Below are 21510 nucleotides of genomic sequence, written 5' to 3' on the forward strand. Positions count from 1 at the left end.
AAAACTTTCCAGAGGAGAGGAGAACCTTTCTCAGTCTATTGAAACAGGAAGTACCTTGTGAGCTCTGATTTCCATTCTCGTCACTGTCCTACAGTTCTCTGTCTTGGAACTCTGGGATCTTGGGACTCTGACGACAAGGTGGGAAATGTCTGTCCAGAAATACTAGAAAGGTCACTACTAAACTGGAAAATCAGAGAGATTTTTTAAATGCCTCTTTAATTTTCCTTTATTCAACAGTGTCAGGTTTGCTATGTGCCGGGCCCTGTGCTGGGCTCTGAGGCCAATACAGAATCTGTTTATGCCCTCACAGAATATGCTACATGTCATAGAATGCCCTAAGAATTTTGACACCTTGGTAGATGTTGAACAAACAAAAACAAAAGCCCTAATTCAACTCTTGTCTTTACAAGCGCCAACCACTTATCTAGAAGTAAGATTTCAATATGATTCTCTCTTCCCCCTTTTAGGGGAAAATAATCTGAATAGAGCCTTTAGGAACCTTAAGCAAATACTCCCCCCTTCATCCTTGTAGAAAACTAGAACCTATCTTTAATCTGAAGACACATTTTTGACACTTAATTTTTGTTTTTATTAAATTGAAACAAGCATATAATCTAACAAGTCAAATAGCAAAGGCCTATGAGAGTGCCTTGCCTACTGTCAGGATCCCTGTTTTGTTCCCTAGAAGCATTTACTTTCAATTCCTGTTTGTCTCTTTTGGAATATACTTCCACATTTCTGTTCTCTTGAAACAGTAATGATTAATTTCCTATCATAATAATAATTTACCTCTAAAATCATTATTTCTTTCCATCCCTGCCCAAACCATCAGCTTTTAGCATTTACATTCTGTTACCATATGAATATTGTTCTCAGATAAGCTGCTAGTGCATCATGACTACAAATTTTTTTTTTTTTTGGTGCAACTTTTAACTTTTCCTGGAGTCAATGCCTTATTTTTTCATTTGCCTGGCTTTCTTTGTCCCTATGGCTAAATCTTCCTGTATTTTCCGAAAGCATTGGGGTATACTTTTTCATGAGGTCAAACTTATCAGGAAGTCTGTCATTGCTGTTGGTGGTTGTATTCTTCCTTTCCTGGGAGTATTTCTCTTAGAGTTCTCTGTCTTCCAGATCCAGTATGAGCTGACTGCTCTCCATGTCTGCTGCACAGATGTGGACCTGAAATTTCTCATCAGTGTTATCCTTGGGATTCCTTGAAATTCCCTCCACTTCTGTCCAGCGCTGGATTCTCTGCTTCCTGGATTCCACCTCGTCTTTTTTCTTGGTTTATTTCTTTGTTTCAGTTGAGGTAAATTGTGGGAGAAATTTTGCACATCTGAAATTAAGATAATTATTTTAGTACGGGAAGCTAAGTGTGCACTTTGACAATGAAATGGTTGGCCCAAAGCTCTACCTTTGTAGAGTCTTATTTGGGGAGGCTGAGGAGGAGGGGAACGGGAAATTGTTTTATGGGTTCAGCATGCACTATGTATGGGGAAGCTGGGATGGTGGCTCAAAGTTATGGAAATGAGGGGTGCCTGTTTTGGCAGGAAGATAAGGCAGGGGACAGTTCTGAGTTCCTGATAGGAATATATAGGTGAGCTGAGGGGGTTGCTTCCTAACCTAGGGAGACTTGGAACACTGGATGGATGGCTTTGGGCCCAGGATGGTGCTGAGCTGGTTAGACAGTCTGTTAGACCCAGTTCAAGAAGTGGCCAACCTCACCCTGACAGGGGGAACATTGGGTACATAGAAAAGTGACATCCTTGGAAGGGACATAGGTAAGCAGATCAACAGAGAGGCTCCTTCGTGCAATTTTCAGGGCCTTGGGCTTCACTTGGGAAGGCAGAGGGAAAAATGTACAACATGGAAAACCCTCTACTATTAGTGACTTGGTTGGTTTTAAGCCCATGTGAAGTACCTGTTTGGGAGATCCTGGAAGTATGAGGTTGGGGAGGATTTTGAAAGATACAGGAGGCCAAAGTAGTCTTTTTTAAACAAAAAAAATTCTGTGGACCCCCAGTATTGACCTAGACCTTAACTTTTTTTAAAGTTTATTTATTTATTTTGAGGGAGAGAGTGCGCGCACGTGTGCACACACACACACACACACACACACACACACACACACACGCAAGCGCGCACGTGAACGGGGGAGGGGCAGAGAGAGAGGGAGAAAGAGAAAATCCCAAGCAGTCTTTCCTGCTCTCAGTGCAGAGCCCATCTTGGGGCTTGATCCCATGAACTATGAGGTCATGATCTGAGCTGAAATCAAGAACAGGATGTTCAACCGACTGGACCACCCAGGCACCCCAATCTTAACTTTTTATTATAATATCATTTAGTATGTGCAGATATAAAATTCTTAGACTTGTATCTTGTATGCAACTATAAAACAAAAATTTAATTCACAAGTTAAGTTCAAACAGAGCTACAAGATAAAAATTCATATTCATAACATTAATCAAATGTAAAAAAGATATTGTTTTGCTGAAGTTAAATAAATCACTTGCACCATAATTGTGGCCTTGAGCGCTCCATCACAGTCTTTTGGGTTTGCTATGGCTTGAGCCACGATGCCTAAATTCACCCACCATTGTTTTCTTTTGAATGAAGTACAAGCATTCCTTCATATGGCAGGCCATGCCACCAACTGGCCCAAACACAGCATTTACTTATAAAGTCTACATTATTTTTTTTGCCTTATCTCAAGATTAAAGTAGTATTACTTGGGGTGCCTGGGTGGTTCAGCCAGGTAAGTGTCCAACTTTTGATTTCAGCTCAGGTCATGATCTCGGTAGTTCCCGAGATCAAGCCCTGTGTTGCACTCTGTGCTAACAGTGCAGAGCCTGCTTGGGATTCTCTTTCCCTCTCTCTCTGCCCCTCCTCCGCTCATGCATGCTCTCTCTCTCTCTCTCTCTCTCAAGATAAACAAACATAAAAAAATAAAAGTAAAACAAACAACAAATGTAAATGAAGACTCTAAATATCAGGTCTCTGATATTTATATCAGGAGGTCATGGAAGTGGTCAATTATATGCTTATATGAATGTGTTTATGTGAATGTGAAATGAAAACACAACATTCAAAAAATGTTCATAAATTCCTACATGTATAAGAATATGTTCTTGGCCACATTTTGAATTAAGTCCTTGAAAATTAAAAAATGCTTATCTAGGGGAGCCTGGGTGGCTTAGTTGAGCGTCCAACTTCAGCTCAGGTCATGATCTCGTGGTTCATGAGTTCAAGCCCCGAATCAGGCCCTGTGCTGATAGCTCAGAGCCTAGAGCCTGCTTTGGATTCTGTGTTTCCCTCTCTCTCTCTGCCCCTCCCCCACTCATGCTCTGTTGCTCTCTCAAAAATAAATAAACATTAAAAAATGCTTATCTAAATAACTCTCAGGTCAGAGGAAAATTACTATGTATAAATTAATAAAGGTGAGAAGAGTACATATTAATCCATAGGATGTAGTCAAACCTGTGCTCAGAGGAAATTTCATAGCTCTAAATATCTATTAGAGAGGATCTGGGGTGGGTTGGGGTGGGGAGACCAATGAAAAGGTTACTGCGGTATCCAGGCAGAGAAGGATGGTAGCTTGGTGGAGGTAGCAGTAGCAATGGAGGGAAGCAGGTATACAAAGGTATAGAAATGATCAACCATTTGGCTAAAATCTTTCTATTCCACAGAGGTTACAAACTTTCCCATTTATTTTTTTTTTTTAATTTTTTTTTTCAACGTTTTTTATTTATTTTTGGGACAGAGAGAGACAGAGCATGAACGGGGGAGGGGCAGAAAGAGAGAGAGACACAGAATCGGAAACAGGCTCCAGGCTCCGAGCCATCAGCCCAGAGCCTGACGCGGGGCTCGAACTCACGGACCGCGAGATCGTGACCTGGCTAAAGTCGGACGCTCAACCGACTGCGCCACCCAGGCGCCCCCAAACTTTCCCATTTAATCATAGCCTCATGCCGACCCGGAAAGCTTGGGGTGGTCAGTTGACTGGCACACAACCTGGTCTGGCTTGACTGATTTGAGGAGTGACTAATCTCAACACACCGATTAGTACAGAAGAAATGGAAAACACTGTCAGAAACTGTCCCTCCATTGCTCCCACCAGAGAGCACCTAGACTAGCTGATTTTACCCATGAATTCTGTCAAACTATCAAGAAACCCATTTTTCCAGTTTATATAAATTGTTCTAGAACACTGAAGAAATGGAAGACATTCCGATTCTATTTAATACGTTGTCGAAGCCTGATAAAGAAGGGGTGAAAATGCAAAATATAGCCGTCCTCGCATCTGAAAGCAGATGCAAAGTAACTCAATGAAATAGCAGCAAGTCGAATCTAGTGGTGTATTACAAAAAAATGCACGATCAAACACAGTTTATTCCTGGAATGCAGGGTGGCATTACTGGAATTATCAGCTCCAATTTACAGGATATGAAATTGGGGCTCATAAAGGTTAAGTGACTCACCTGGGCGAAGCTTAGAACTTGACTCTGGTACACCTGACTCCAAAGTCATTCTCTGCCTCTGAGGAAGAGGCAAGTGCAAGTGGAAACTGGGCTCAACCCCCCCCCCCCCAATTCTTCTATTCACCCTATTTTCCACCACGCCCCTCCACGGTCCTGATCTGGAAAGGTATCTTCCAACCCAAGTGACAAGTTTTAGTCTCCTTTGTCTTTCAGTTTTCTACTTCCTTCCCTTCTGAGCTCCATTCTCTCTGACCCCTTTCCCTGTGCTCCTGTCCTCCCTCCCTCTCCCCTCATCAATTTGGTGGAGACAAGAGCGCCACCTATTGGCCACCTTTTATGTACCTGATTGGAGCAGGAAATCCAGGGAAGGAAGCCAGGATGCATTTGGATGCTGTTTTGGGCTGGGAGTTGCTTCTGGTGGCTGGAAGTCACTTGCTCCAGTGGGGAACCCAGTTGCTTAGTGTGGAAGAGGAAAACTAGCTGCAGTTACCACCTCTCCTTGGAAGCGCTCCCAGGTCTCCCGTCCTCCTCCATTCTTCTTGGCAGCTCTTGGTAGCTGCCCCGTTGTAGGGGGGCTTGGAATGGGGTTATGGTAGGCAGTCCCAGCTGCCAAGAATTGATCTACTCTGTGAGAGAGAAACAGAGGAAAGTGTGCTGAGCTGAGGTCAAGAAATCTGAGGTCTGGTCAAGCACTCAGGCAACCCCTTTCTTTTCTCTGTCTTTCACAGTGATTCTCAATGCTCTCCAAGCCCCATGACTGTGTGCTCCTCCCCAGCTGAGGACTCACACGAACCAGATACTGCCCCTGCCTCAGAGGTGTCAAATATAGGTGGGAGACAATATAGTGTGTAGCGTGCTGACAAGATGAGGGGGCTTGTAGGTCACCTTGGTCACTCACCAGTTAGAACCTCTGCTCAGCCTCACTCTCCTCTGAAAAAGGGAGAATGTGCCCTGCCCTCTCTGCCAGGGTGAGATGGCTTTTGTTTTTTTAAAAAAGCTTTTTAAATGTTTACTCATTTTTGAGAGACAGAGAATGAGCAGGGAAGGGGCAGAGAGAGGGAGTCACAGAATCTGAGACACAGAATCAGACTCCAGGCTCCGAGCTGTCAGCACAGAGCGCAACGCAGGGCTCGAACTCACAAACTGTGAGATCATGACCTGAGCTGAAGTCAGACGCTTAACCAACTAAGCCACCCAGGCACCCTGGATGAGATGGCTTTTGTAACTGCTAACGTCACTGTGATGGTGGATGAGGATATTCTACCCTGCCTCGCTCATTGGGCAGCCTCACCAGGCTGGGCATGCAGGGCCTTGTCCTGAAATACCCCTTGTCTGGAGGCTGGGCTTGAGGTTTGGGCAGTGGAGGAGAAGTAGAGACAAGAGGGCTCCATCCTGCTTGAGCATCAGATCTTAAGCCTCAGACTGGCTCCCTGAATTGTGTAGGGGCTAGGGCTTGGCGGGCTTCACAAGGAAGTCTTCCTGGAGGAGGTGAGCTCTGGTTTGGGGTCTTGAAGGAAAGGAGAAGGTCTGCTATTCCGGTTTCTATAAAACCCCCTTTCCTCCATCCTAATCCCTGTCCAGCCGGGCAGACTGAAAAAGTCTGACTACTTCCAAAGCAATTTAGGTGGGTCCAAGACAGGAGGAAGAGACAGAGGGATGGGGAAGAGAAGAGCAAAAGGGTAAGGTAGAAAGTTTGGGGTCCTAGCGAGCCGACTCACCTACTTCCCTGCCTGATGGGCGACAGGCCAGAGCCCGAAGGCATCCACTAGATTGGGCTTCTATGTCCCTGCCTTCAACATTAGCCACCAACCATATTTTCAGGTTGGGGCCCACAGGAAGTGTTTAGCACATAGTTACACTTTTTCTATTCACACGTTCTACATACTTAGCCTTATTCATTAGGATGATTCCATTGTTTGCTTGAAAGTATTTATTCAATTGTCAAATAGGCTATAAATTTACTTGGCTTTAAAATTATAAAAAGAAAGTATTCGGTGAAAAGTCTCCCTTCCATTTTTGTCATTTATTTGCCCCAACAGATAATCAGTTATTAGTTTTTTATTCATCCTCTTAGCTATTTTTGTTGTATATACAAACCAAAACAAATATACATTATTTTCTCCTTAAAAAAAAAAACAAAATGGGAAGCATAATGTTTACCCTGTTGAGTATCTTGAATTTTTTTCACTCAATAATATACCTTGGGGTCTTTCCAGATCAACAGATAAAGGGCTTCTTTATTCTATTTTACACAGTATACTATTTCCTCATATAGATGTGCCACTATTTGTCCTCCTATCAATGGACATTTACATTGTTTCCAAGCTTTTGGCATTCCCAAACCAGTTGCAATGAGGCCTTTATACATATATCAGGTGTGCGGGTGTATTTGCAGGAGAAATTTCTGGAAGTGCATTTCCACGCAGTCCTTGTCAGGACACCAAGCTCCCTGTGACCACACTGGCTCTTTTGGTAACTGTCCACTTTTATTTCTCAAAGGGCCCCTTGGTGACTGTGGTCAGAATTCCACTTTCTTAGGACTGTCCTCTCCCCAGTGATCTTCCCGTCAGAATCTCTCACTAGGGCCCCTCACTAGATGTTTTGCTCTGGATCTGGGAAGACTAGGCACTTGCCACCTCCACTCTAGGCGGGGTCTGTGCCCTGGCCATCAATATGTCCAGAGTAATAGGCTCCTTCTCCTTTCCAGTCCCCAGACCCTGGGCATCAGTGGCAGGTGTAGGAAGCTCGCTCTTCGGACCTCTACTGTTCAGGCCTCAGGCCTCCTGCCAAATGCTGCCATCTCCCCTTCTCTGCCATCCCCTGTCTCCAATTGTGATTCCCTTCTTCTCATCACAGGGCAGCGTTCCTCTTCGGCCTTGGATTTCCCATTTCATCGGGAGCGGCCCCAGCTTTGTGGGAGAAGTGGATGAGGGAAGATCCAGCAGCAGACTCCCTGTGAGAGGCATCCATGTGACTAAGGGGGAGTCAAACTCCACTTTGTAAAACAAGGCCCTCAGCAGCCTGGGAATGTCTGGGTTGGCCCAAACCTGTGATGTCAGCTCCTGTAGCAGATAGCACCATTCTGGCTGACCTAGATCAGGATGAGCAGGAGCCTGGGCAGGTCAAGACCATGCAGAAACAGGGTTATTATTACTGCTGTGGATGGCAATCACTCATGTTTGGAATTGTACGTAGGGCATGGTAGTTAAGAGCCCTGATTCTTGAACCAGACTGTTCAAAACAGGGGATGCACTTCTTACATGTGGATAAGGATAAGGAAACAGAGGACCTGGGAGGGGCAGAGGCATGTTTGAGATTATACAGGAAGGCAGGCACAGGGATGAGAGTAGATCTCAGGCCCCTCGACTCAGGCTCCACTGCTCCTCCCTAGTCACAAGAACATATCAGGGGGAGATGCATTCGGCTAGAAGGTTGGAGCAAGCATCCTCAACAATGTGAAGGTTGGAGAGGCCAGCCAGGATCCTCACGGAGGCAATCTGACCCATAGTTGGCTCCAGCTATAGTACTAGGTATCAGGAGTCCCTGTGAGGTGGCAGGCTAGAGAATTTTCTTGGTTTCTGTCTCCAACCCAGCTATCTGGATCCTTCACAAATGAGGAAACTGGCTTTGGAAGGTTATTTGTTTGAGACAACTACGAGGTGGGGACATAATTTGAACCCCTCTCTGACTTGTAGTCCATCTGCTGTACCTAGATGCCTCTAAGATTCCTATCCAGTGAAGGGCACCTGGGTGGCTCAGTCTGTTAAGTGTCTGACTCTTCATGTCAGCTCAGGTCATGATCTCATGGTTTCTACGACCCGTGTAGGGCTCTACACTAACAGCTTGGAGCCGGCTCTAGATTCTCTCTCTCCTCTCTCTCTGCTCCTCCCCGGCTCATGCTAATGCTCTCTTTCTTTAAAAATAAGTGAATAAACTAAAAAAAAAAAAAAAACAAACAAAAAAAACTACCCCAACATTCCTATCTAGTGATTACCCAGCCTCTGCTCACACATTTCCAGCGATGGGGAGCTCGCCACCATCAATGTAGCCTATCACACCTCTGAGGGACAGCCCTATTGGAATGCTTTTCTTCCATTGGAGTCATGGATATTGAGTCTCCTGACAACCTTCAGGCTCTCTTTTGCCTGGGTTTCTGTGCTCCAGGTCAACGTTGTAGAGATTTGAAGATAGGGACTGTGTCAACCCTGGGCCCTTTATTCTCCAGGCTAATGACCCTAGACTGGTCCTTTGTGTCCTTGGGCATCTTCCCATCCCCTCCTGTATTAATTAGGGTTAAGTTCAGCTGTGAGTAACAGACTCCACCCTGCCCCCTGCAAAGAAACTTCCAGAACAGTGGCTTAACCAATATTGAAATGTGTTTTCTTTTCACATAAGTCTGTGCGGGTGGTTCAGGGTGGTGTGGTACCTCAAAGGTTTCAGGGAACCAGGATTCTTTTCTCTTGTGGTTCTGCTGTTTGTGAAATTCAACTCAAACTAGCAGAACCTCGTTAAACTTAGCTTAAGAAAAGGGAGAATATCAGTAGAATGTCTGGAAAGTCGAACATGAAAAAACGCTCAACATCACTCATCATCAGGGAAATACAAACCAAAACCACAATGAGATACCACTTTACACCTGTCAGAATGGCTAACATTAACAACTCAGGCAACAACGGATGTGGGCGAGGATGTGGAGAAAGATGATCTCTTTTGCATTGTTGGTGGGAATGCAAGCTGGTGCAGCCACTCTGGAAAACAGTATGGAGGTTCCTCAAAACACTCAAAATAGAACTACCCTATGACCCAGCAATTGCACTACTAGGCATTTATCCATGGGATACAGGTGTGCTGTTTCGAAGGGACACATGCACCCCCATGTTTATAGCAGCACTATCAACAATAGCCAAAATATGGAAAGAGCCCAAATGTCCATCGATGGATGAATGGATGGAAGAGGTGGTATGTTTATACAATGGAGTATTACTTGGCAATCAAAGAGAATGAAATCTTGCCATTTGCAACTACGTGGATGGAACTGGAGGGTATTATGCTAAGTGAAATTAGTCAGAGAAAGACAAATATCATATGACTTCACTCATAGGAGGACTTTAAGAGACAAAACAGATGAACATAAGGGAAGGAAAATAAAAAGAATATAAAAACAGGGAGGGGGATAAAACATAAGAGACTCTTAAATATGGAGAACAAACAAGGGTTACTGGAGGGGTTGTGGCAGGTGGGATGGGCTAAATGGGTAAGGAGCACTAAGGAATCTACTCCTGAAATCATTGTTGCACTATATGCTAAGTAATTTGGATGTAAATTAAAAAAAAAAAAAAAAAAGAATGTCTGGAAAGTCGAAGGGTTCTAGTTTCAGGCAGAGCCAGGGGACTCGGCACTGGTGTTAAGCTGTCTCTCTCTTTAGGCTGTTTCCCTCTGTGTACAGGCTTCAGTGTCAAACAGCATTCTCCATGTGACCTTCTGGTACGAAAGGAGAAGCACGCCTCCTGCAGTCCCAGAGCCCATATATCCCGGAGCCCCAGACTCTCCATATCCTGCAGTCCCAGAGCCCAAAAATCCCAGAGCCCCAGAATCTCCACATCCTGCAATCCCAGAGTCCATTTGTCAAATCTTGTTGAAGGAATGACCAGCTCGGCTTAGGTCACTTACTCCTGCATAGACCAGCCACTGGGCCTTGAATCTGCAATGCTATGGTTGATCACGCTGGGTTGTCTGTCTGCTCTTGGAAGTAAGTGTGAGGGACACAGAGATTGGACAGTCCCATCAGGGGACTATGGGAGGGGAAGTCTTACCCAGCAGAGAGCTGGGACATCCAAAAACTGTGAATGTGTTCAGTTCATCATGGTAAGGAGATTGAATTTTGTCTTACAAGCAATGGGGAACCCCTGGAAGATTTTGGCAGGATTTGGCTGGTTCTAGTGGTCACAACATTTTTAAAAGAAGGAAAGTGAGGCAGAGAACACGAGAGAGAAATCCAATGAGTGCTGGGGTCAGGGACCATGGAAAAACTATCTCTCATAGGGGGGACATGTTATCCCTTCAGTGGGGACTGATGGAGGAGAAACATGTCTGTCTTCAGAGAACACATATTGTCTTCAGAGAACACATTGGTGATGTCATCTATCTTTCTGGGGAGTCCCAGACAAGAGGGAGAAATACGTCATGCCATTCGTTCATTCACTCGTTCAGTCCTATATCCACATGTCTAACATCCACTGAATACCTACTATGTGTTCAGTTTTGTCCCTGGCAGGAGGCAGAGTGATTGAGAACGATGAGGAACATTTAATGAGCTCTTTCAAAGTTTCAGGCACTGGGCTGAGTGCTTTATATGCATTATTTCATTTGATGCTCACAACAACTCTATGAGGTAGGTAATTATCATCCCCACTTTGTAGAGGAGCAAGAGCGAGGATGAAGGCAACATAAGGAGCATTCTCAAGGAGCTCACAGTCTACAGGGGGTGACAGACCCGAAAACCAGTCATGACAATGGAGGGAGCTAAGTGCTTTGGAGGCACACGGGCAGGAGCCCCTCAGAGCCTGGCCAGTGTGAGATGTTGTCCGGGGAAGCATCGCATGAAGCCTGACATTTGAAACGGGTAGAGGGTTAGGAGGACTGAGTCAGGCAGGAGTGAGCCTCATGCAAAGGCAGAGACGTGAGAAAGGGAGAGCAGTTGTGAGTGGAGTGCAGGGGTTGCAGGGGAGGCTGGACAAGCGGGCTGGGGCCAGGCAGCCTGGTAACCTGTGCAGACAGATGAGCAGGTTTGGGGCAGTAATTACTGGGGCCATATGGAAATTGCATGAAATTCACCCTCCTAGCTTCTCCTTTAACTTATTAATTGCAAGCACTAGATGGCCTCCTCCTGGAGCTCTGAGGTCTCAGCAGCACCCCCTGGGTGTGCATTAGCAGCAGGGGTTTCTTGGCTCCCCCTCCCTTCCCAGGACAGAGGGGAGTGTGGTAGTTGCTTAATTCGAGGCTGTGCCCAGCTTCCAGCCCATTCACCTCCTGATGTGTGACACTTAGCCAACCCCTGAAATTTGTTAGGGCCCTTCAAAGTAGCTTGATCTGGGCTAGGGTTGAGGAAAGGGAGTCTGACTTTCCAGGGCAGCTCTGCTCCTTCTTCCTTCCTGCCCCACCCTGGAGCAGTGACCACTCCCACACCCCATTTGGCCTGTATTTCCCCTCTCCTATGTCAACCCCCCCCCAACCAGTCCTCACCCCTCAACATAAGCCCTTCCCCACATCCAGGTGAAGTGGAGAGGGCTCTTGGCTTGGGAAGTGAGAGGTTAGGGATCTAGTTCCGCCTCTGCTACCAATTTGCTGTGTGACCTTGCGCAAGCCAGCCCTCCCTCTGGGTCTCAATTTCCCCCTCTTGGAAATGAACTTTGAAAACCTACAGTCCAATTTTGGGATAAATGACTTCAGTCTTTATTTACTGGAGGGAAAGAAAAACAGCACACCCAGCGTGCAATGCAAAGGGTGGGTGGAGTATATGGATTAACGGTCTTTTGGGGAAGGGCGAGGCAGGAAGCAGGTCGGCTGTGCAGCGCGGTGTGCGAGCGCTGGAGTCAAGGGTTCAGGCTTTCAGTTCTGAGGAGCTCAGAGCAGAAAGAGAGCAAGATGCTTTGGGCTCTCCAGAGGGCTTCTTTCTGGAGGAAGCAGGATTTGAGCAAGGCTTTGAAGTATAAGTACAGGTTGGGAAGGGACACAAGCATGCGCAAAGAGGAGTCCGGAGGTTATGAGTCTCTGGATGACTTTGCCAAAGGGGTGGGGTGGAGAAAGGGCGCTTTGGTCCTAGACCTGGTCGTCCAGTTCCTGACTCTCTGTGTGGACGCGCCGCTCCTCCAGAGGTCGCTGTTCCCCAGGAATCCGTCACCTGCATCTACTGGGCAAGGCCGAGACTCCCTCTGGTCTCCTCGCTCTGTTTCTGTGGGGCTTACGCGGCTCCACACGGGCTCCAGAGAGGTCAGGCAACCAGCATCATGTCTCCAACCACCCAGGGACTTACGGTCTCACCAGCTACGCTACCTGGGCCTCCGAAAGGCTAAAGGCGACGGCGTGTGTGCGTGTGCGTTGCGTCGGTCACCGGGTTCGGGCGGCTGGGCCCCCACCTCCCTTCCCTCCAGTCTTGCCCCACTTCAGGGCTGCCGAATTGCGTCCGGGTCCGAGGTCTTGCTGCTCCAGCGGCTGACGTGCAATGGGGTGGGCAGGAGGCCGCCGCTAGTCTCCTGGCTCTCTGCAGCGCCGTGACCGTACGCTCTCCTTTCTCTCCCGGCTGTAGTCCCAAACCCGTACCCAGGTTTGCACCCACACATCCTCCTTCCCCGCCAGGGTCACGCGGTGGGCCTGGGGTGGTGGGTTCGCAATTCCCACGAGGTCGCGCCGCTTCGGGCTCTGGGGTAGAGCTGTGGGCCTGGATCGCAAGGCTTCCAGGGCAGTCCCCTCAATCGTGCGGATGGCAGGATAGCACTCGGGACAGGCGCCGGTCGGACACAGAGCCACCACCGTCCGGAGGGGCACACACACGCGGACAGAAAAACAGACCCCCGGGCCCAGAAACCCAGGACGCACTTAGATAGTAGGGGCACTTACCCCTGAGGCTGACGCTCTGACACACCTGGAAGCGTCCCCTTGACCCCTGCCCCCAGCTGCGTGTCTCTCAGGCGAGGGGGAAGCCTGTGGCAATGCGGTCGCCGGGAAGCCAGAGCCCCAGGTCCGGCGGCTGCGGGGCCGTGCTGTTTTCACCCTGGGCCCGCAACCCTCTTCCCACGAACCAGAGTCCGCAGGCTCCGCAGCTCGCTCAGGTCTCATCCGCCGCGCGGTGCTGAGGCCGTAGGGGGGGGGGGGGGGGGGCTCAAGCGAGCCCCCCCCCCCACTACGAAGTCCCAGGATAGGGGTGCTGGGAGGTGATCGTGGCCAGGCAGGGTGAAAGGAGAGAAAGACGTTTCCTCCGAGAAGTGGAGGGTACGCGAGGTGTGGGCAACAGCGGGCGGGCAGGGCAGGTGGTCGGTGGCGGTGAAGGCTCACCCGCTGGGAGCTCGGTCATTTCTGTGCAAGCAGTGGGTCTGACCTCTCTCTGAACTCTGACCCGGAGCCCGGCTCCTGTGTGGGGGGGGAGCCCCGCCGCCTGACGTTCGTCCTTGCAGGTCTCCGGATCTGGAGTCTCCCGCCTCCCGCCCGGGCCGGGGAAGCCAATCGCTCTGGAGCAGGCGGAGATCCGGGTGGAGAAGGGATCGAGAGACGTCCCGGCTTCGGCCCAACAACTGTCTCGCCCCAGAGCTGTAGCCGGATGGGGGAAGGGGAATTGGGGCGGCTGCGCAGGTTTCGCCGCTTTCCCCTGGGCTGGCAAGGTTTGTGAATAAAATTAGAGAAGTGTGCGGGCGGGGTGTCCCCCTGTCCGGCTCAGGCCCGGTGCTCCGCTCGCAGAACTCACAAGGAGGCAAGGCCGCGTGCGGTCGGGCCTTGCAGCGTCCCCGCCTCTTGCTAGCTCCGCGCCGCTCTCTCATAACCATCTGATAGCTCTCGCTTTCCCCTGGCAGAGAACAGCACGGTTACAGCGACCATGAGAAGGAAAGGGAGGGGCCATAAACGGAGGGACACCACCGAGAGCTAGCAACTCATCACGATAAACAGGCAACAACTCCCCGGTCTGAACATTCTGGAGAGGACCCTGCCCCCCCCCCCCCGTTCCCCCAACACCCCCCCCCCGCAATGGGTGCCCCCAAACGCCTCCTTCCAGTTGTTTCTTGGCGGCTGGAGGGAGGTGGCCAAATAGTAAGGAAGAGAAAGGAGGCTGCAGGACCCCACTAGTGATACTGTAACCAAGACCCACAGAGCCTGTGGCCTCCTGCTTCTTGAAGGCTTCAGGCATGGGGGCTGAAGCACAGGTTTCGCCAGAGGAAGTGACAGACTCACCAGAGATAGCGAACACCACCAGAAGACATAGAAGAAGCTGAGCCCACTGTGGGAAAGCTGGTGCCAGGGTACAAGTGCAGGAAACTAAATGCATTCCATGTGTCCCGTAGCCCTTCTCCCAGCCCCCAGTTTTCACCTACTCCTGGCATTGCTCAAGACAAATTGGCCCTTCTAGATTTACACTAGAACCTTGGAAGGGATGAGCGACTCCCAGAAACACCTCTCCCCAGGGAAGAGTGGAGCTTGGTCAGGGGCTAAGCAGACTTATTTGGATAAGTAAAGGAGCTCTGGCCTGAGAGTCCTGACACTTGGGTCCAAGCCAACCCTGGGAGTAGGGTGAGGGGCTTTAAAAGCCTGGCCAAGTCACATGATCTCCTGAGCCTGTTTCCACTTCTGTAAAAATGTATGTGGGCTTGAAGGGTCCGGATGATTCCTTAAGATCATGTTCCACCCCCACATTGCAGAATAGGGGCTAGGCGTCCAGTATCCCTTTTTCCCAACCTGGGTCTCAGCAGCAGGGCCAGGCAGAGGCTGGGGTGGCAGCCGCAGCTGCTGGGTAGAATTTTGCCTGGACCATCAGAACCCAGGATATCTGGGCAGCAAATGCCTCAGCCGGTCTTACCCTGAAGCTGGGCAGGAGGCTGGAGCCTGGGGAATCCGAGAGTGCTGACAAAGAAGGGAGTTACTGGTTCATGCCTGCCACTTTAGAAATGAAGACATTCTGAAGGTGAGATGTAGTAAGACGATGCCAATGTCATTTTTCTATTTTCTTAGATACTAGCAGAGAGAGCTGGGCTGGAGCTGATATGTGGTACACAGTGTGGGGTGTCTGTGAGTGTGGGAGAGTCTCCATGAAGTAATAAGTTTACGGTATGTGTAGGTTGCCAGATAAAATAAATCTGCTAACTCTAGCAACCTAGGTATGAGCTTATTTAGGCTGATGCAAAAAATTTCTTTCCAAAGCCCCTTCATCTTTTTTTTCCCCTTTTTTCCCCCCTAGAGGGCCTTATCTCCTAGAAAATTCCAATCCCTCAAGGCCTCTAGTCCCTGCCCAATTTCTTGTCCATGGTTTGAGGACTGGCCCTCTTCTCTTCTCTCCAAAGACAGTCTGTTTATGTACACCCATCACGCTAGGTGGATCCCCTTGGTCTGAGGTGTGTGGTTGTGAGGGGATCCGAGGACTTTCTCTCCCAGGATAAGAGCAGCCAGACCTGCTTGCACTCTCCTCTGCTCTTAGCCAGATGGCGCGGGAGGATGGAGACCTCTATCATGAAGATTAAGTGACAAGCACCCAGCCCTGCTCTATCTTGTAGGAGCCTAGGTGAGTCCCTTCCTCCTTCTGGGCCTCTGTTGCCACATCCGTGGAATGGGAGAGTTACATTTACACCAGATTATTCCATAGACTGGAGACTTAGATAAAAGAGAGAATGTATTCACTCTCACATCAACCCTGCTGAGATACAGCCTGCAGAAGCTGCAGCCCCCACCCTTCTCCCAGCACTTATCTTCAGGGGACCTACTTCAGCAGTGACCCGAGAGGGTTAGATAACTCAGTTATCCCAGCAGAGGTAACCCAGTCGAAGGCTAGACCAGAGCTTGGGATCAGGATGGGAGGCTACCCCACCCCCACCTTCTTTCTCTCTCCCCAAGAGTCTGCAAAGTGCTCGCAATACCCTCTTCCTAAGTAGCCTAGAGTGATATAGCTACTTTTAGGTATTAGCATGAGGTAGGTGCTTTTAAATCTCACTTTTATAGGGGAAGAAATAGAAAAGAGTTTAAGAAATTTACCCAAGGTGACAGAGCTGGGAAATAATAAAGCCAGGACCAGAATCCCAGCAGCCGAATTTCAGAGTCCCTGCTCTGAACTACTAGGCAAAGGAGAAAACTGAGGCTGGGTAGGGGAAGCAGCTTGCTGATTGTCATACAGCCTTGTAAAGGCTGAGGGTGCTGGGTCTCAGGCCTCGCATGCCGGAGCTTTGACCACTGCGCGGCGCTGGCGGGGCAGCAGCCCGTCCATCAGCTCAGTTCTTGCCCACAACCAGTGCCCTCACCTCTGTCTCACCCCCCCTCCCGGGTTGAGACGGGCCCAGTCTGAGCTGGAGATACTGGTTGCTGGGTTCCTGGTCAGGGGAGAAAGAGACTTAATGGGATGGGCAGAAACCCGGCTGGTGAGAAGAAGAGCACAGGACCAACCTTGTGTGCACAGGATCCTGAGAGATGAGGCAACGCTGGCCCAGGGCTGAGGTCAGGGTTCATTGAGGAAGGTCTCTGTGGGGGTCCTGCTGCTGGTCCGTAGAGCCTAAGGGTCCGGGGCCGGCCAGAAAGGGGGGGGGGCAGCCCTGCAGTGCGACTGGGGGGTGGGGGAAATTGAACGAGGGATTCTCGACCCCCAGAGACACCCAGACAAACGCAGGGTTTCCACTGGAAACGGAGGCAGAGATTCACTGAAGGCGAGAGACACAGAGTCACTGAGCCCAAGACAAACGGATACAAAGACGAAAAAGGGCGGAGTACAGGCAAACTCAGAGCGATGGCTCGGTCCGGGCTCCCGGAATGCGGCCAGAGCGCCGCAGAGAAGCTTCGGGGAGAGCCCGACAGGCGGGCGACGCGCTCCCGGGTCTTCCCGCACACACTCCCGCGTCTGGAGTCCCGTGGCGCCGCAAGAGGATGTGTGGCGGGGTCTCGGCCTTGGAAGGGAGGAGAGGAGCGCAGCCGGAATCTCTCACCTCTCCGAGGCCCGGGGCCGAGAGCGCCAAGTTTGCTCCTCGCGATCACTCAAGTGCGTCTCCCTTTGGGCCGGAAGCCGCTCGGGCTCCGGCGGGCCCCGCGCTGGCAGCTTGCGTCCGCGCTTCTCCGGCTCGCGCTCCAACTGCGCTTCGGTCTTGGTGGCCCCCAGGCGCTGCCTTGGGAAGAAGATAGGTGGGGGCGTCGCTACTTCTCCCGGCGCCAGCTGGCGCCCTCGTGAACCTTAACATCCAGGGTCTGAGCGCACTGAAGGCAGCGGCTCCAGGGAGCGGAGCGTTTGCGGGATCTGCGGGAAAGGAAAGACCCGCCTCCCGCCACCGGAGCCAGCTCCCGCCGCGGCGGCTGTTGGTTCCCGCCGGGCCCCTCCGCCGAGGCACTCCGCCCGCCCCCTCCCGTCCCGCCCCACCCCGCTCGGAGAGCTCCGCCCCGGGTTCGCGCTCTTCCGCCTTAGGCAGCCGCGAGGCGGGAGGGACTAATCCCCCTACCCCCCATCCCGGGAGGGACCGGGGGCCGAGACCGGCCGGGGTCAGGGGAAGCCTCAGCTTCTTCCGCCCGCGACCCGGGTGCAGGCGCCCTGCTGGGGCTCCCGGGGCAGAGGAGGGAGCAGCCAGTCGGGTGCTCACCGAGAGGTGAGAGCGGCTAGTTGGGCCACGAGGGGGCGCTGCGGAGCTGGGGACACCCCTCCCTACCCGCCTCAGTCCCCCGCCCCCTCCCCGCCCGCGCGCAAAACACACTCGCCCCAGAGGCAGCGCGGCGGAGCCCGAGCCGCGGCCGGAGCGGAGCCGGGAGAACGGCGGTGGCGGCGGCGGCACCATGACCCTGGGCAGCTGCTGCTGCGAGATCATGTCCTCCGAGAGCTCCCCGGCCGCTCTGTCCGAGGCCGACGCAGACATAGACGTGGTGGGCGGCGGCGGCGGCAGCGGTGGGGGGGAGCTCCCTGCCCGCTCCGGGCCCCGCGCCCCCCGGGACGTGCTCCCCCACGGCCCCGAGCCTCCCCCGGAGGAAGCCGAGGCGGACGCAGCAGAGGACGAAGAGGAGTCCGGCGGCTGCTCGGACGGCGAGCCACGAGCCTTAGCGTCCCGGGGGGCGGCGGCCGCCGCAGCGGGAAGCCCCGGGCCAGGCGCGGCGGCGGCCCGGGGCGCGGCGGGGCCCGGGCCGGGACCGCCGTCGGGGGGCGCGGCGACGCGGAGCCCGCTGGTGAAGCCGCCCTATTCGTACATCGCGCTCATCACCATGGCCATCCTGCAGAGCCCCAAGAAGCGCCTGACGCTGAGCGAGATCTGCGAGTTCATCAGCGGCCGCTTCCCCTACTATCGGGAGAAGTTCCCCGCTTGGCAGAACAGCATCCGCCACAACCTCTCGCTGAACGACTGCTTCGTCAAGATTCCCCGCGAGCCGGGCAACCCGGGCAAAGGCAACTACTGGACGCTGGACCCAGAGTCGGCCGACATGTTCGACAACGGCAGCTTCCTGCGGCGCCGCAAACGCTTCAAGCGGCAGCCGCTACCGCCGCCGCATCCACACACGCACCCTCATCCGGAGCTGCTGTTGCGTGGCGGGGCTGCGGCGGCGGGGGACCCCGGCGCCTTCCTACCGGGCTTTGCCGCTTACGGCGCCTACGGCTACGGCTACGGCTTGGCGCTCCCGGCCTACGGCGCACCCCCGCCGGGCCCAGCCCCGCACCCGCACCCACACCCGCACGCCTTCGCTTTCGCCGCCGCCGCCGCCGCGCCCTGTCAGCTGTCGGTACCCCCGGGCCGCGCCGCTGCTCCTCCACCCGGACCTCCGACGGCCTCGGTGTTCGCGGGCGCAGCCTCGGCTCCGGCCCCTGCGCCTGCCCCGGGCACAGGGTCGGGCCCTGGCCCCGCAGGCCTGCCCGCCTTCCTTGGCGCGGAGCTGGGCTGTGCCAAAGCCTTCTACCCTGCGTCGCTGAGCCCTCCCGCAGCCGGCACCGCGGCCGGTCTGTCCACCGCCCTCCTGCGCCAGGGCCTCAAGACGGACGCGGGTGGTGGTGCGGGCGGCGGGGGCGCCGCGGCCGGCCAGAGGCCTTCCTTCTCTATAGACCACATCATGGGCCACGGTGGCGGCGGGGCAGCACCCCCGGGCGGAGGCGAGGGCTCCCCGGGATCGCCATTCGCGGCGGCGGCGGGTCCTGGGGGTCAAGCCCAGGTCTTGGCCATGCTGACTGCCCCAGCCCTAGCTCCCGTGGCCGGCCACATCCGCCTCTCGCATCCCGGGGACGCGCTCCTGTCCTCAGGGCCCCCGTTTGCCAGCAAAGTCGCCGGCCTCAGTGGCTGCCACTTCTGACCACGTCGAGCTCAGGGCCAGTTAGGCCCGCACTCCTCAGCCTCTCCCGGGAGCTCCTGCGGTCCCAGCGGAACTCAGGGAGTCTATTTATGAAGAGTCTCCAGACCTTGAGTCGGCGCGCGTGACTTGGCACTTCAGGAACAGGCTCCATGCTCAGAATCTTGCCGATAGTTGGGACGAAGCGGGCTCCATCGCTCAGGGAGAGGCCCAGGTCTACGCGATGAAGTCGCAATTCATGATCCCATTCCAATTTGAGCAGTTAAAGGGGCGGCGGGGGGTGGGGGGGAGCCTTCACTTTTTCCCAGCCTCTGCGCCTCTCAGAGGCCCCGGAGGAATGCTTTCCCGGAGGGATGTCTGCCCAGGCCCTGCGGATTCCGCCAGAAACACCAACTGCGCACAGAGAGGTCTCCCTTTCTGCCTCTCCCTTACTTCTTCCCCAACTTTGAGGCCCTGCTTGTCCAATATTATAATTTAAAGACACTTATTATCCGCTTTGTGCTTAAAAGAAAATTTCAACTTTTTTTTTTCTTGCTGTTTTCCAAGGAAGTTCATTTTCTCTGAAGCCTAAAGCAGTTTCTACACAGGCAAAGTTGAACGGAGAGGTTAAGTGAGGGGTCTCCACAATCCCTGCAGAAGCTCTGGATCCCACTGCGCTGAGGAACATCCTCCCTCTTTTGTGTTGGGGGGTGCTTTTGAAGGAACTTTTCCCCTTTCCCATGGCCGGCTGGGTCCAGCCATCCAGGGCCGGCAGCCCTCACAGCATTCTGCTCTGTCCCAGGCCCTGGGATATTTATTGTAGCTAAGGCAATGAGGTTGGGGTGGGAGAGGAGGGTCTGGGTCAAGGACTGGAGAGGTGGGGGTGGGGTGGGCAAGGGCACATCCTGTGGCAGGGGGTCCTGTAATTATGTGTAAATATCTGTACAGCGGGCTGCTATCTGCGTTCTCTGTCCACTGGGTGTGCATTGATTTAGACTTCTCCACTGCGGGGAGACTCTGAAATCGTCTGATGGTTTGTGTGGAAGAAAAGAAAAATCTGTCTTCCCCCCCTCCCATTCCCCATTGGTGTCAGTTGAATAAAGGTATGTGAACTCAGCAGTCACCAGCTCTGTCTGCTTGCCTGCACTCCCCTTTGCCAGTTGGGGCTCTCCCAGACCCCTAGCTCCGGGGCAGAGAGGGAGTGAGGAAGGGCCCTGGGCAGCCCAGACAGGTAAATGAGGGCTGGGGCTTATCGGGTACAGGGGATATCGTGGCCTTGGCTATGGCTGTCAATGGGGCCAGGATTCTGGGAAGCCTGTGACCCCTCTAGCACTTTCATTTTCACTCTGGTCCTAAATATCCGCCTGGGGTTCTGCAGAGAGGTTTTGTTTCAAATGCACCTGGGAACTCTCATCTTCTCGTTTAGACTTTAGTGTGGCCTGGGCTTATTTGGGTGCCCAGTGCTCATGGCCATTATACCCACGAAGTACAGTTTCAGTGAATGTGTCTTGATGCATATTCTGTACGCCTCTGTGTGTGGAGGCTTTTGTGGAGCTTGTGATTCCTGTTTGTGTTTCTGAGGGTCATCACATATCCCTGCTTTTTGCCCTTCTTTGGGAGGGGGAGGTGAGTTGTATTTTAGGATAGCTGTGTTTTTTATTCCTCTGCAAGTTCATGAATGTGGGTCTGTTTGTGATTCTCTGTCACAGTCTTTTTCTGAGTCCCTGAGAGGAGAGAGATTTCTCTTTAGCCGCTGTAGATCGTTCCTTGGATACCCCTCCCCCTCACCACCGTGGACTGGTCAGAGTGAAAAGCTTGCACTGGGGACTGTGGAACCCCTCTCTCCTCCAGCCTGCAAGAGTTAGAAGTGCACACTATGAGCCAAAGGGGAGAGTTAGTGCGGTCCTCCTACTCTGTTAAAGCAAACCTCCTGAACCCCTGAGTCTTGCTCAGAGCCAGAACCTACTGCAAAATCATCGGGTTGGCTGAGTCTTCTATAAGCCCATTGAGCTTCCCAGCTTGCTGCCTGTGCCTGGGACTCCAGGTGGCTGGACTCGCAAGCATG

The 21510-nt window shown here is 52.4% G+C and overlaps 1 protein-coding gene and 1 long non-coding RNA gene across 2 annotated transcripts; one reads left to right on the forward strand and one right to left on the reverse strand.

The window, feature by feature from the left end:
- Positions 1-565: 565 nt before the first annotated feature.
- LOC147577992 (uncharacterized) lies at positions 566-17539 on the reverse strand. The gene is made up of 3 exons (XR_015254681.1): positions 16611-17539; positions 4821-5104; positions 566-1336 (listed from the first exon to the last, which is right to left on the reverse strand). It is a non-coding gene; the product is annotated as an uncharacterized LOC147577992 (long non-coding RNA).
- A 397-nt stretch (positions 17540-17936) lies between these two features.
- On the forward strand, positions 17937-19990 carry FOXD2 (forkhead box D2). The gene has a single exon (XM_086716914.1). The coding sequence runs from the start codon at positions 17976-17978 to the stop codon at positions 19467-19469; it is 1494 nt and encodes a 497-aa protein (XP_086573040.1). The 5' UTR covers positions 17937-17975; the 3' UTR covers positions 19470-19990.
- The last annotated feature ends 1520 nt before the right edge of the window (positions 19991-21510 follow it).

The sequence above is a fragment of the Puma concolor genome, chromosome C1, assembly GCF_028749965.1.
Source record: "Puma concolor isolate L17-30 chromosome C1, mPumCon1.1.hap2, whole genome shotgun sequence".
In the NCBI taxonomy this organism is placed as follows: Eukaryota; Metazoa; Chordata; class Mammalia; order Carnivora; family Felidae; genus Puma; species Puma concolor.